Genomic DNA, 14,698 nt, shown 5'->3' on the forward strand with positions numbered 1-14,698 from the left:
GATCGAACATATAGCTTTAAAAATACAAAAGACAACCATATAGTGACTGCTATCGCAAGAATTCACGTCATCCTCAAGGCTCTAACATAATAGCCTCGCTGTCAGGCCTATGACAAATACTGACATCAGAATATTAACCAAATCCTCCATAAAAAGGCGAATATTAATAGCAGGTTAGAGGTCATAATCCCGGCGTCAGAAGCGAACAGATTCCCTGTGCTATTGCTCCTTAAAGAATATTGTGCTCTTGGCTTAAGAGTTGAAACCGCTAAGTGTAGCAAGTCGCAACGCCGTCATGCCAAATGCGAAAACAAACTTAAGGCTTCTGCAAAGGATAGAAAACTTGGACCATCGTGGTCTTAGGCAACCTTACCTGGCGGAGTTGTCTATGATACTAGTTCACAGCTCCGCAAACTGGGCAATACTAATCCAACAATCGAATTCCAGAAGATTAATGGCCAACCACCATGCCTCACGATGGAGGGTTTTATTAAGAAAGCCGACTAGATTGAGAATTATACAATCGACATATCAGCCGAGGATATCCAGCTCTTTCCAGTTAATCTAGATATCGCAAAGCCACCACAGCCAGTATTTTTGCTTGATTTGTCCGCATCCTATACATCACCATTCAGCATGGGGCTAGTTTTGGCAAAGTTTCCAGGATATCTGTCGCATTTTCAAAGGTGTGGCCGCTTCGAGGCTATTCGAAGTTAACCCAGATAGATCACATATGCTCTTCTCAAATAAGCATAGATCATTTAAGACAATTACAATAATCTAGTTTATAATTCTAAAGTTCTATAGGAAGATTATTTTATACTTTAGAACTTTTCTACAGATAACACATCTGTCTCATTATTTAAGTATTACATCATGCCTAGTAGTTTTATTTACATTTAATAGATTAGATTAGCCCGTAATCATGGGTTAACCTACTATCTTAATAGAGAATTCTTAACAGTAGTCATCGCAAGACAACATTTAGCTGTCTATTAACTATGGTTAAGGAAAGTCATCCAATTTTAACGCTTGGATCTTACTCTCTGCTACAACCAACAAAGGATCGATGAAACTGTTCAGAGAACAGCTGTGTTGAACAAGCTTCTTGGGCGCCTCTTTGTTCTTAGCAGGAGATGAACTAAGCGGATCGCTTATTTGAGGCACGGTCCTTGTCCCAATAAGTTCTCCAGAAGTAGCTGTGGTGGCAAAAGCAGACTGAGGCGATGTGCTTCTACCAAAAAGTCCACCGGTTGTTTGGGGGGTAGTTGAAGTGCTGAACCCCCTAGACTCAACTCTAGGAGTACTAAAGAGTCCACTAGAAGCTGAACGTGGATCAGAGGTATTTTGAGCTGTAGTGGAGGTAGTGAAACCTGACGAACCCGACCCAAAACCAAAACCAGAACCAGACCCAAAACCAGAACCAGAACCAGACCCAAAACGGCTTGAAGTTGATTGGGTGGTGGCGGTATTCGACTGGGAAGCAGGTGGAGATGTTAGCTGCTCATGTAGTAGCCATGTACCCGAATGCTTTCCTGTAAGGCTCCCTGTTACTGAACTGTAATACATCGATGGCTGCATGTCGCGCAGGGAACTGATAATCGAGTCGAGTCTAAGCGAGTAAAAGGAAGATTCGGGTCGTGGATACAGGGAGGTTGCGGCCATGACTTGTAGCAAAGATCCTAAGAGCAAAGCTCTACATCCTTCGCTACATCCCAGCTTCCGCTGAAGAAGGTCATCGTGGACCTTATATAGTCCATCGACTAGGTACTGCAGGACCTCTGTCCTGCATTCTTCAATGCGCCCTATCTTTGTAAGCATAAGCTATCACGGACAAGGCGACATACTTAGAATATCTGCGCAGATTAGTAGATCAAATGTAGGCATGCCCTCGCAGGTATACCGAGCAGCTCTTTGTATACACCTTTAAAAGATATCTTTATTCGCAAACACAAAAGACACAAGAATAAGTTGTGCCAGTGTCTTATCCATTGTTTCCGGCAGTTTACAAAACGCACCGTGTGACCAAAGCCATATATCAGTGCAGAACGAAAGTGCATCATAACACTCTAGATCATCAACAATAGAAGCGATTTTTGATAGAAGATCTAATTCGGCAATCTTAGGAACTCCGCGGGGTTTTCCGTATATGATTTTTAAGACCACCTCAAAGGCTTGCACATCGAAAACATCCCCAAAGTTCCAATGATAAAGACCATCGTCTTATTTGGAAGCTTCTTTGAAGGCGCTTGAGAACAACTTTGAAGCACGACGCGATGCAAGTGTCAAGTGCTTCTGAGAGCAGAGAAAATGTTTCTCGATGAATATCGGTGACTTGGTAGTGCCAGCAGGTTCGGTGGGTTCTTTGGAAGGAGGAGGGTCCTGCTTGGTTGCAAGGATGACTAGAGTGTCACCATTGGGGTCGATTGCAACGCAAGTATTTGACATGTTTGCTTGGTTAAAGTAGTGGTGGGTAATAATGGTAGTAATGGCAGGAAGCAAAGAATAAAGTTGAGCTTCGTCCTGGGAAAAAGTCCTCCCCCTTTTAAGTGTAGCTAACCTGTCAGATATCAGAGTCTATATTTATCCGCCAATCATGCCGTGTCTTAAGACGGTGACGGCGCGTCTTGAGCCAATAAGGACCTAACACCACAGTTAACACAGCGGCTACAGAGATGACTACCTCTTTAAGCTGGAAGGCACTAACTAAATGGCACATAACAATGTACAAGAGGACTGGCACATAACAGCTAGTAGAGCGACGTAATTAAGTGTTTAGGCAGATAAATTCATAAAAGCAAAGGTATGTCTGTAGTTTAAATCTCATAATTAACCTAGTTAATGCACAGCCATACACAAGTCTGCCTCTGCCTTGGGCGCTAAATGACTCTAGACTATTGGTTGTAGATAAATATGTCATTAACAGTCTCTTCAGATGGCCCAAGCGTGAGGTTAAGATGGGAAAATTACGCTAAGATAAGCATTATCGGGATGGTGCACGTGCGATAAGATGTGGGTTCATCTTAAGATATCAGCTCAAATATGAACCATAGGCCATGATATTAATAGCATTATCAAGGTACTTGATCGGCAGCAACTGCGATTTGTGCTCGGCGGAGCGGCATTCCGCTCCCGGTGTTGATGGTGCCTCAGGCAACTAGCTCGTATATCAGCCGGACCGAGACCTAGGTTAGCCACAGTCAATACACACACATCCCTCTCAACAGAAGGAGCATCAGCGCAGAGTGGCGCATCTAGGCCATGGTCTTTTTCGAAAATAACTCCATTTCAGCCAGCCACTAACAAGCATTTACATTAATGTTTCTCTCTTGGCCAGAAGCCCACTTACTTATCTGTATTTCTTGTTCTACCCTTTTAACATGGCAGGTCTTGGAAAACCGTGGAATGTAATCTTGAGTCATTTAAGGCAGCATCTAGCTAACTTATTATTTCTTCACTATCCTTACTATGGAGGGAAGTAATCTTTTTCTCTAGTTTCCTCTGCTTTATCTTTATTCACAGACTTAACAGGTCATTCCGGTAGCTTGTTAAGTATTGTAAATATAATATTTAGATTAAGACCTTAGTACTAAATTAAAAAGCTTACTATTCTACTACTCTGTGATTTTTATTACCTAAACTTTATTTATTAGCTTTAATCATTTAGAGATATTCTAGAGCATTTTAACTCTTATCCTTGAGTAAGAAATAATTATATTTACATATTACCTACCTTGCCGTAGTTCGCTTTCTATTGCTGTAGTTTATTAGTCTTGTATGCTTGAGTATATGGCTGTAATCTATTTTATAAAATCACAATCTTTTTTATCTATCTTTTTTCACAACCTTAGCAATTTGTACACAAACAGTAACTACAATCAATTTACCATACTGACAACAAATGGGTAGATGGCTAAAACGCCTGTTCCTTAGTGTGTCTCGTCCACAACTATTGCATTATATACTACAACTATCTCGATCAATGTGGCATTCATAGTAGAAGGTCACATAAGAGAGGTTAAAAGAGCCTTGATTCTTATCTAAAAGGGGGCGGGCAGAGCTCCTTATGTATCAGTCGAGCTTTGACACACTGGTAGCTAGTCGGGCCAATCATACACATTCTACATTTTGACAGTCAAGTTAGTAGTAACTCTCTTGGGTAGCAACGGGCTTGATCTAGATCGATCTGTTTGCTCATCAAATGATCAGATGCTCCAATCAATATTAGGTGTCAAATAGTAGTGGAGTCTTGTGGGTTCAAGTGGGGGGGAAATGCGCCCTGTTTTAAGCAAAAATTAGTTGAGGACAGTGATTCGTTTTGGTATACGAGCAGCAGGTCATGGGTTTGTGATACCTAGATGTGGATTATAACAGGCAGTGAAGTATATTGGCATGGCCACATAATTGCATTGAGATGTAGCGAATAGATTTATCAGCAGCATTTTAAAATATACTTTCCTCTTCCTTGACATGACTATGACCCAATTTTAGAGACATGGAAACCCTGACAGCTCAGCATTGGTGGCTGGCTGAACGTCTATGCTAAATTGTGTGACTGAGCCTATAGATACACCGGTTTCCCAATTTGAACAGGATTGCATTGCATCGAACTATTGTATGCAATTATAGCGCAGATAATTGTAATTAACTTTATTGGAACACGCGAATAAAACATACATACGTGTAGAACTTGATAAGCCAATCAAGATCAACATGGGTCTTTAGCGTGATAGTGGAACTTACATGGCTGGCTGAATACCCTCGCTAGCTTCCCTGACACATATAGCTAGGAAGGCCAAAGGCCCTAATTTGTGGCATATGACTGGCTGCACAGAATCAGACACACTGGTCTCGACTCTCCAGTCAGTGTTCCAATCTGAAGCAATGCCCAAGTTGATCTTGGGTTATAATTGGCCCGAGAGCGAAGTGATGCCCGAGCAACATTCCAGGCCCCTAGGAGATAGCATGGTATGCTGATAACGACCTAAGCATATAAAGAGGGTGTTATCCGGAGACAGTAGAAGCACAATAGAAACCATCTCATCCAGACATTTACTCAGAAACGAGATATTTCTTCTTCCGCAAGTAACCAGAAATCACCCCCAGGTATGTCAAATATTCGGTCTTAACTTAAACTCAACTGCTGATGATATTAGAAGCTATTACTTTTTATACCCATTCATCCAATATGCCTGCCCTTGCCGACCCTGTTAAGCTGTGGAAGAACCGATGTGTCCCATATGTTGATAATATTAGCTTTATGCCGCCTCACACTAAGAAAGTTCGTGAGGTGCTGGATGAGTGGGAGAAAGCCTGCGGCATATCTTTTGTCCCTCGTCGGTTTGAGGATAACTATGTCATCATCCAGCCGGGTGACGGCCAAACTGCAATTGGAATGCAAGGTGGGCCTCAGGAGGTTTTCTTTCCTGACCCAATGGATAGCATGGCATATTTCACTGGGAAAAGGAGAGGTAGAGCATTGCATGAGCTGGGTCACACGCTTGGCCTGATTAACGAGCAATGTCGCAGCGATCGGGACAGTTTTGTCAACTTTGAGTGGAAGAATATTGCCAATGGGGAATCAAATGATGACTTTAAAGTACGCCAAAGTCATAATCTGACTGAGTATGATCGCGATTCGGTCATGAACGATCCCGACCCCAACGAAGGCTGGTCATCCATGGCGAATCGCAACGTTGCCCGGACGATACGCTGGAAGACAGACCAGACCTTTATCTTCAGCCCCGAGAAGCTCTCTGAGTTAGATAAGAAGGCAATCAAGGACAAATATGCTGTTGAGACTGTTCCAATGGGTCTGGAGGTTAAGCTTTCGAGATGGTTCAACCCTTACGCTGTCCAAGTCCCTTTCTCGATTGGTGGCCGACAATTCATCTACGCACAAAATACCGGGACAAAGGACTGGTTTACCGCCGAACTCAAAAACGGCGATAGTATTGTCGATGTACAACTCGGTCGATGGAACAACGCATATCGGATCGCTGTTCCCCTCAACATCGAGGGCCAACTGTATCTGTTCGCTATGAATACAGACAACAACTATTGGTTCATCCAGCGTCTTCAAGACGATGGTAAAATGGGAACAGAAACTGCTAATGGCTTCTGGAAGAATACCTACGAGTCATTGTGTTCATTCTCAGTTGACGGCAAGACATACATGTACGGCCAGAACCGAAGCAACAACGAGTGGTTTATTCAAGAGCTCCTACCTGGCGGCAAGATGGGACTACAAACCAGCAATGGCACCCATAAGTATTCCTATGATATGCAGTTTCCATATTCCGTCGCTGGTAGGCAGTACTTATACCGCTATCGGGTAGAGGGGAATTACTGGACTATCAGAGAACTTCTCCCCGGCGGAAATTTGAGCGAAAAGTTCACTGACGGCAACTTGGATGAGAGATACCATGTGCAGTTCTCCTACTCTATTGGCAACAATGTCTATCTCTATGGACAGAGCAGCAGCACTATGAGCTGGTCGATTAGACGATTCGAGGGAAACAAGGTGGGAAATATGTTGCAGCGCGGCTCTTGGGGTCAATATTACGCTGTGCAGTTCCCCTTGGCCTTGCCGAATGGACGCCAGGGCTTCTATGGGAACAATGCGTCTGGAGACAAGTGGTTTATCCAGGAGCTCCTAAACATTCCTGTCTAACTACTAATATCGCTTTACCTATATTTAGACATAAAGTCGGTAATCACGAAAGACCTTGAGCCTCACCTTAAGGTCCCCGTGCTCAAAGCCACACGATCTATTTCTGGGGACCAGGTGAAACTCAAATACATAGATTCCGAGACAGGGACTCCGGTCTCCAGAGTTTTAAAAATTTTCACAGATTTTTGGAGAGTAGAAGTCCACAATACAGATCGATGATCTATAGCAGGCTGACTAACCTCATAAATCTACTCAATATTGAAAGCAGTCTAGTATCGTAAGAGCTTCTGGGTAAAGCGTTTATTGGGGAAGATGGTGTCTTGTATCATCCATCACCGGTGTTTGCAGCTCAAGCTCAACTCTACAAACGGTAGTTAACCATATAGAAGCTAAACGTACGGTAACTTGTCTAGTCATCAAAGACTACAGAAAAATGGCCAATCTAACGACCCAAGACCTTGAGCACCATCTAAAAGAGACCACCTCGAAGTCACGGACTATTCCTTCTTCCAGTGCCAATGTCGATTACAAAACCACAGAACTACAATCTCGGGATACAGATAGCAGCGGATCACAGAATGGTTCCATCCGGATTAATGCCTTGAGACTTAACCCACTCGGGATGGCGAGTTGCTGGATGGAACTTTGTAGATTCTTTCGTCATACTACGAACTACCACGTAAGGCATAATCAACAATTTTGCACTGAAAAGATACAGCAATGGTCCGGCGACTTAATTGGGTGCCTTGGAAGTATGATCCCGATCTCACCTACGCCCCAGTACAACCTCGCTTCAGGGAGATACGGAACTGACCAAATGAATCGGACAAAATAAAGGAAGAGAACCAAGCGTATAAAATAAAACACATTAAGTTACTTTTTATGAAAGAGAAATTTAAGATAAGAGCACAAAACCAATAGAAACAGGATTTGGCTTCGCTTGAAATTAATGAATGGAATCATCAATCTGTTAATATGTACTCCGTGGGATGAGCTTTCAAGCATAACATGCCAATATGACAGCAAAACAAGACAAAAACTTGAATCAAAAACCAAGCGCAACCACAAAAACACCAACGTACGATCAGAGACGCCCAAAGACTGACTCTGCTAACCACTAGCGATACGTTCAGCCTCTTCATTATGAACTCTCCTCTCGCACAGCAGCAGCCGCCCCTGTCTCCTCCTCCGTTCAACAAGGACACCGTCGTCCACCATCTTCACGGTCTGGCGAACCAAGTCAACCTCTTCGAGGACTAAAATCAGGACCGGGTCATCCTCGCCCAGATCCTTGAGCAGATGCAGGCTCTCAATCGACGCGTCGACGAAATGGCAACTGGAATCAAGAAGCTCGAGAGCTTCGCCACCAACACGGACGCCCGGGCTAAAAATGCTCGCGCTTGATTGTTTTGTGGTCTTCCTGTATTTTTGTTGGACTTTTTGGAGTTAAAAGGAAAGGTCATATTGGACTGCAGTAAAGAGAGATGACATGGATGATACCAATTTGGACGTTTATCGCTTTTTGATAGACTCAGGAAGAGGAAATCACGAACAAATTGTCGAGATGAAATCATGAACCTGCATGTCTTGCACAGCGTAATGCGCGTGACTGAATGTTATCGCCTTATCCCAGCTTCTTGTGTCACAGTTCTGTGTATGCAGCTGTGATTCACCCTCCAAACTGCTCAACGTGGCGCGCCGTGTGAACATTGCCTTGCGGAACAACTCCGTAAGCCATGATCATGAGTTCACAAGTACTCCCTTCGCTGCAGCCGAGGGGTTCTTGAAAGATTTGCAGCACAAGAGTGTAGCGTGAATGCTGACCAGAAGCAGTGAGTACCTCAGTGTTGGTAAAGTTTAGACTTACTGGGCGTCGCCGCTAGAGATTGGTCACTGGTGCAATTGAAGGCTACAGCCCCCTTGCAGACTGTCGCACCAATGCTGAAGTTGCAAAACTCCGAGCAGCGGATAGTCGCAACGCATCGTTATGAGACTACCGATCCATTGCTCTTCTTTGGCGCCGTTTTGCAGGTGTCGCTGCGGCCCGGTCCTTTTTTAAGGAGTAGCTAAGATACTGATGTACATTCACCGGTATAGAGGTAATAGAATACCGCACGAGATCTTGCCATTTGCCTTTAATAGGCTTACGCGGGACTGGTGCGAGTATTGCATACCTTATGAAGCTAGTTTATACTACCAGTAACTTTCTGTTGTTCTTCATTTATTCTAATGACAGTGGCCTCTTATCAGCGGTGATTCCTTCTTACCAACAGCACTCGTTCTGGTCAGCAGCATCGGCAGTAACCTATTCTTCTGTACAACAACTCATTCTTACAAACAGTAGACTTTTGTTATCATCAGCAATCTTTCATATCAGCTGCAATTCCTTGTCACTAGCAGCAAACCCTTCTCATCAGTAACTCGAAATCATCGACAGTAGCTGAATCTCACCTAAGGTCCTTGTTTCTGAGTTAAATTTTCTTATCAACACAACACGAGCAATAAAGCCGGCCTACCATTCAACACAAGGTCATAGCCAGAAATAGCTTGAGAACGACATCTGCCTAGCATCGCCCAACTGCAAAAGTCCACGGCATTGACGATAGACCCTCCGAATTAGATGACAGTTCCATTCAAATCCACCGACATGATCTGTCGCGAAAGTAGCGCGCGATCCATGTCATGTCACAGACGAATCAAGGTCCTATCATGAGGCACAACGACTGGCAGAAAGGCCAACCCTGTTGTCACCAGAAGACTACCAAATGTGCCAGAGACAAAGAGTTGTTTCGTCACGGCAATCTTGAATCTTGGTACAAGATGGACTTGTCTCTCAACCAGTCTTCATTCTGCTTTGCCTGCATTTCAACTCTACGTCCCTCACCCACGTTAGAGCCTCCTCAGGGAGCTCACAGACGCAACTCACCCATGAGCCACCTTGACAAAACACCCGAAGGCTGCCTCTCTGCATTCTTCGCAAGATTCTCCGTCATGATTAAGAAAGACCAAATCCGCAATCAGCTCAGGTCCTGCGCCGAACAAATGCAAGAGCTTCTTGATCAACTGAACCCTACCCACAAGATCTCCCGATCCCTCAAGACCAGCATCACTCAAATCCAGCGCTTCAACGAGATCGATCGGGCTGGCGTACTCTGACTATGGCAGGATCTCCTCCACACGCCTCGAGCCCTTTCTTTCCGCGCTGTCGAGTTCAGTCGCCGAGTAGAGCTCGCGAGTCTTTTCGACAGACGGGTTGACCGCAACCCGGATATTCCGATTCTTATCGTCGATACCGAACATATCTGCGAGGAAGGTCTGCCTGAAATGAAGAAGAAATACGACGCTCACAATACCGTCGACGAACTGCATGATCCGGCGACAAAGTGGACGGTCGTAGGAAAGCGAAGGTATAATAACGATGACGAGCTGATTCAGCCTGACAACGAACGTGAAGAGTTTCTATCTGGAATGGAGAGGAAACCCCGAATTCACAATATCATCGGCAAGATGCATAATCCAGCAACAAAGTGGAAGGTCGTAAGAAAGCGAAAGAATGACAACTATGACGGCGACGACGAGTTGAACCAACCTGATATAAAGCGCCCCAAGCGTTCTAAATAACAGGGGTGCTTTCATTTCTAGCAGAATCAGAATATTTGACACACAACCAACGGCGAAAGATACAAGGAGCATGGCCTGCAACTGGTGGGAGACTCAAAATTGCAGCAACATGGATGGAAAGCTCGGTGGGGTCACGGAAAAGCATACCAACAGCGGCGTTCTTTTGGGATTATGGAATTCGAGAAAGTAAGAAATCGAAGGTTCTGTCTCTCGTTGATACATCTCTTTACTTGATTATTCATGTTGACGGCCCTTGAGTGTCGATATCAGTCATAAACTGTGAAAAGGCTGTCAGGTTTAAAGGAGACTTTATTCTGAACATAAACATAAGGTCACAGAATCCAGTCACAAATATATTGACTTCGAGTAAGCCCCTGCCTTCCTTCACGCTCAACGCGAAAGCATCTCACTACCAGGAGTCAAAGCGCCAGTGAGATCTCGGTACTGCCAGAGCATAATGATTCCCAGGAAATGATTGCAGGGGCTCATTGGAAATATCTGTTTTTCCCTGGCAAAGAAGCACAGCATCAGACATTTTAAGGAGATACAGCGGCAAGTTATCAGCATCAATAAATAACAGCAAGTGAAAGGGCCTTCGATACGATCTTCTAGCTTCCCAGCTGTCGTAGATTCTCCAATTTGCCCGTCAATTCCTCCCGGTTAAGCTGCCAAGCTGAGGCTAGTGGACCTATGCGATATATTTGTCTAAGATGCAGACTAAATTATTGCGGAAGAACTTGAGAAGTTATACTTGAAGAACGATGATCATGAGGGCATTGAGTATAGCGAAGAGAGCGAGGAGAGCGAGGAGAGCGAGGACGAAGACGAGGATGAGGAAGACCTGGTATGGAACCCTATCAGGAGGAAATATATGTAAATAAATGGACAAAGAGACATTACCTATATATTATAACTGTATTTATCCGAATTGAAATATCGCTTTTTGCTTAATATATACTTATTTAATTAAGCTATAGATCCTTTTATACGAGTTAATTAGGCCATTTCAATACGTTGACCTTCCCATGATCAGCTTGGTGGAGTCTATGTCATACTGCACCTGCCGCCAAATCGCTAGAAGCCTAAAAGCAATATCTTTATGTTTAGCGACGCGTATAATCCCGCAGATCTTTCAAAGGTCCTACTGTATAGGCATCACGCCACTTGACAATATCCCAGCATAAACAAAAATCCAAGTAATAAACCTGCAAGTCTGTTCTTAGAATATGGCTAGTTTATCCTTCTTGCGCTATAGTAGGGACTATAATAAGCTTGATAAGTTTTGAACTTCCACTTTCGTTTTATTTAAACAAATACATCCTCTATCATCCAATCTGACCCAGTTCTTGCTGCTTGGATAGTCCGCAATACCACGTTTCAAACCCTGTTCGGAAGCCAAAGAATTCATAAAGTACCCCCACAAAGCTCCCCGAACCTCAAGGAGTGCCGAATTCCACGCCCCACTGATTACACGAATGAATCTTGAGACCAATGGACAAAGAGCCGAGTTGATCGCGAGTAGCGAATACTACCAACCATTCAAAGCATGGCATTTGCATTTTTCCTTTATATAGCCCTGGAAGTTAAGTCTGCTGTTCCAACTTATCAAGTTCTCCTAGCGCCTTTCATAATCAACCTAACTTCCATTTGCTTTCAACATACCACTCCGCCATGAGCCTCGACGTGCGAACGAAATTCCTTGTAGTGGGAGCAGGGCCGGCCGGAGCATCCCTTACATCTTACATGGGCTATAATGGTAATTCCACTCAACTGGAATTATTCACAACATGCAGTTTACTGACTGGGGCCTAGTACTTGAGGGAATTGTCATCTCCGAAGCTTCTACCACGGCGGATACTCCAGGGACACATACGTTCAATCCCTTTGCATGTAGTGAGAATGAAACCGCCGATGAATCGGAAATTTAGCTTTAATGACTGGACTAGAATGCTTAAGAGACATTGATTCGGAAGAGTCTGCGTTGGTACTATCACTACGTGGTCTTTCGATCAGCAGGCAACTTTGTGTTCATGGCCGCGTACATCCCACTCAATTGATAAGTCCTTCTTGTTGTTGAACAATGGATTGACTTCAGCTCATGACTAAGTACATTGCGACCAGCACCAGATTGATTGCTATCTCTTCTTACACACTGTCTGGTGTGTCGGGCTAGATGAATGCGGGCCTGGCAGAAACCGAGGAAGAAGCAGGGAAGATAGGGTGCGATAATGAAGGAGTTAGTGTATCAGTGCTGCCTAGGGTAATATACCAACGAAGTAATCAGTTCCAGACAATGACGGATGATTTTGTCGATGTCAGAGCTAGAGTAGGCGATCATCGCAAAACTTTCCACGATTATCGATCTATAGCAGGGTATTTTTAAGCTAACCTCAAGCTATTTATAAATCAAGCTTCATTAAACTCCCTTAAAAACAGTGGGATTCGCGATGCCCCTGTTACTCATTTACTCCTTATCTTTCCCCAGATCCAATGATATTATGGGTATCAATGTAAGCCTGTTTTCGTGTCCATTCCGCTAATTTTGTACGCCCCGTCTGATGCGGTATTCCAATCATTACGCCGTGCAAATATGATGCTTCACAAGAAAACGTTCGGGCCCCAGCCCTGAAATGTAAAAAAGTCGTCAATTGTCGTGAAATCGTTCCATCTCTACCGAGCCCGCGTTAGCAAATTCCCCATCATATCGTGGGTGCGATTGCAGAACCAACCTCGAGTGTATTCATCGCAAGCTCAAGTTTTTCCCGCCCGCCAGGGATGTTGTCCTAGTCTTGTGTCTCTCGACGCTGTTTCACGACCTCGATAAGGGACGTGACCCAGTCCCCTGCCTCGTCCGTGGTGACTTCCGGCTCTGTCTAACTGAGCTCCTGGTGTTTCAGAAGGCACAGCCATCGCCTCAGCCCAGCCCATGTAAGTACCTCGCCGCCCGTGATGAGGGTCGGGTCGCTCAGCTTCGGAAGACGTAGTGTATGGTGCCTGGGGGGATATACACCGTCTGCCCGGGGTGAAGCACCAGGTAGCGTGCCTGGCCCTTGAATCGCATTGGGTCCTGTTCCCACCTTAGCCGGTCCTACCAGCTTGGCCAATTGGATGAGCTATGAGCAACACGTAATCTCAACTACGTCAAGGCATCCCTGCAACACGATCTGAATCGCGTACGCGCTAAACATCAGAGTATCTAGACGATCGTATCTTCACCAACCATAGCCGACATTATTAAGGCCGGACCAACTCCGCCCCCGCAGTCAACAAAGAACAAGAACAAGATCGGTGCCGAACGAGTCCAACGGGCCAAGGAGCGAATATGTGCAGCAGCCGGTTCTGAACCGTCGCAGCTCTTTAGCAAGCATGCTCCTCAGAGCTGGGGACAGAGCCTGCTTGAGCAGCTCGCCACTACCTTCAAGCTGGCCCAGAGTGGAAAAGCTGGCATCACAGTGCAGCAATTAGTAGCTCGCCTCAAGGAAGAGGCGAACCGGGACCAGACTGCCAAGGGTGTAGTCAGCAACGGTATTGTCACCAGGATTAAGTTAAAGATCGGGGGGAAGTCGCAGGGATGTGAACCGCCAGACGGCGAGGATGAGGTCGCAGACTCTGACGGGGATGCACACATGACCTCATCACCATCCAAGGGTCGACCTCACAAAAGACACCGCAAGAACCCCGAGACCGAACGTGAGCCCCAGGCTGTAGCAGGAGGCACATATGGCAGAGAGGATGAAGAGGACGCAGAAGGCTCTCGAGGCATCGTCTCTTCCAGCGCCGAAGCAAGAGGTCCCGTAAGTACTCATACAATTATCCCGCGCTGAGTAGCTCAATCTAGTCCTCGACAGCTACAGATCGAGGAATACCAGAAGCGCATCACTGCACACCGACAGCGCCTCCAACTCTTCGAAACCGACCGCGACGCGGCACAGGCCCGCATCAACCAAACAGATACTCTGAGGGAGGCCCTTCAAGAAGCCATCTCAAACCGTAATATCGCTAGCGCAAAAGCCCAAAAGTCCGCGGTCGCACTTACCGAGCTTGAGGCGCTGGTTGCCCGCAAAACAGACATCAGACGAGGCGAACCGCGAAGCCGAACAAGCAGAGGCTGATATGGCAGCGGCTCAAAAGAGGGTAGATGACCACGCAGATAAGGGAGCTGCGCTCCAGTATACAGTTGCGCTAATGCAGGAGGGTGTTGCGGGTTGTGTGGAGGATATTACTGATGAGGAGAAGGACTTGGGCGCGGCGATATGCTTGCAGAGTCTGCAGCGTGTGAGCTGGAAGACCTTGCGGGCTAGGTCGGTTGAGCAGGTGAATGACTTGCGGTCGCTGGTTAATGACATTTTGGCGTCCGGGGAATGACTCGCACAAGATGTAGACGTTTCTTGATGATATGTTGGC

The 14,698-nt window shown here is 45.4% G+C and overlaps 5 protein-coding genes across 5 annotated transcripts; 4 read left to right on the forward strand and 1 right to left on the reverse strand.

Moving 5' to 3' along the window:
• Positions 1-2,223: 2,223 nt before the first annotated feature.
• Positions 2,224-2,448, reverse strand: FOIG_16274 (uncharacterized protein; the record flags this gene model as incomplete). Its single annotated transcript, XM_031217708.1, has 1 exon — positions 2,224-2,448. The coding sequence occupies one exon, from the start codon at positions 2,446-2,448 to the stop codon at positions 2,224-2,226; it is 225 nt and encodes a 74-aa protein (XP_031052572.1).
• A 2,740-nt stretch (positions 2,449-5,188) lies between these two features.
• On the forward strand, positions 5,189-6,673 carry FOIG_16275 (uncharacterized protein; the record flags this gene model as incomplete). Its single annotated transcript, XM_031217709.1, has 1 exon — positions 5,189-6,673. One exon carries the CDS (start codon positions 5,189-5,191, stop codon positions 6,671-6,673), a length of 1,485 nt encoding a protein of 494 aa, XP_031052573.1.
• Positions 6,674-7,689: 1,016 nt separating this feature from the next.
• FOIG_16276 (uncharacterized protein) lies at positions 7,690-7,933 on the forward strand (the record flags this gene model as incomplete). The annotated part of the gene is made up of 2 exons (XM_031217710.1): positions 7,690-7,751; positions 7,795-7,933. 2 exons carry the CDS (start codon positions 7,690-7,692, stop codon positions 7,931-7,933), a joined length of 201 nt encoding a protein of 66 aa, XP_031052574.1.
• A 1,560-nt stretch (positions 7,934-9,493) lies between these two features.
• On the forward strand, positions 9,494-10,294 carry FOIG_16277 (uncharacterized protein; the record flags this gene model as incomplete). Its single annotated transcript, XM_031217711.1, has 2 exons — positions 9,494-9,820; positions 9,884-10,294. The coding sequence occupies 2 exons, from the start codon at positions 9,494-9,496 to the stop codon at positions 10,292-10,294; spliced, it is 738 nt and encodes a 245-aa protein (XP_031052575.1).
• A 3,108-nt stretch (positions 10,295-13,402) lies between these two features.
• On the forward strand, positions 13,403-14,406 carry FOIG_16278 (uncharacterized protein; the record flags this gene model as incomplete). Its single annotated transcript, XM_031217712.1, has 3 exons — positions 13,403-13,420; positions 13,495-14,088; positions 14,149-14,406. 3 exons carry the CDS (start codon positions 13,403-13,405, stop codon positions 14,404-14,406), a joined length of 870 nt encoding a protein of 289 aa, XP_031052576.1.
• Between the last annotated feature and the right edge of the window lie 292 nt (positions 14,407-14,698).

Source organism: Fusarium odoratissimum (assembly GCF_000260195.1).
Source record: "Fusarium odoratissimum NRRL 54006 unplaced genomic scaffold supercont1.73, whole genome shotgun sequence".
In the NCBI taxonomy this organism is placed as follows: domain Eukaryota; kingdom Fungi; phylum Ascomycota; class Sordariomycetes; order Hypocreales; family Nectriaceae; genus Fusarium; species Fusarium odoratissimum.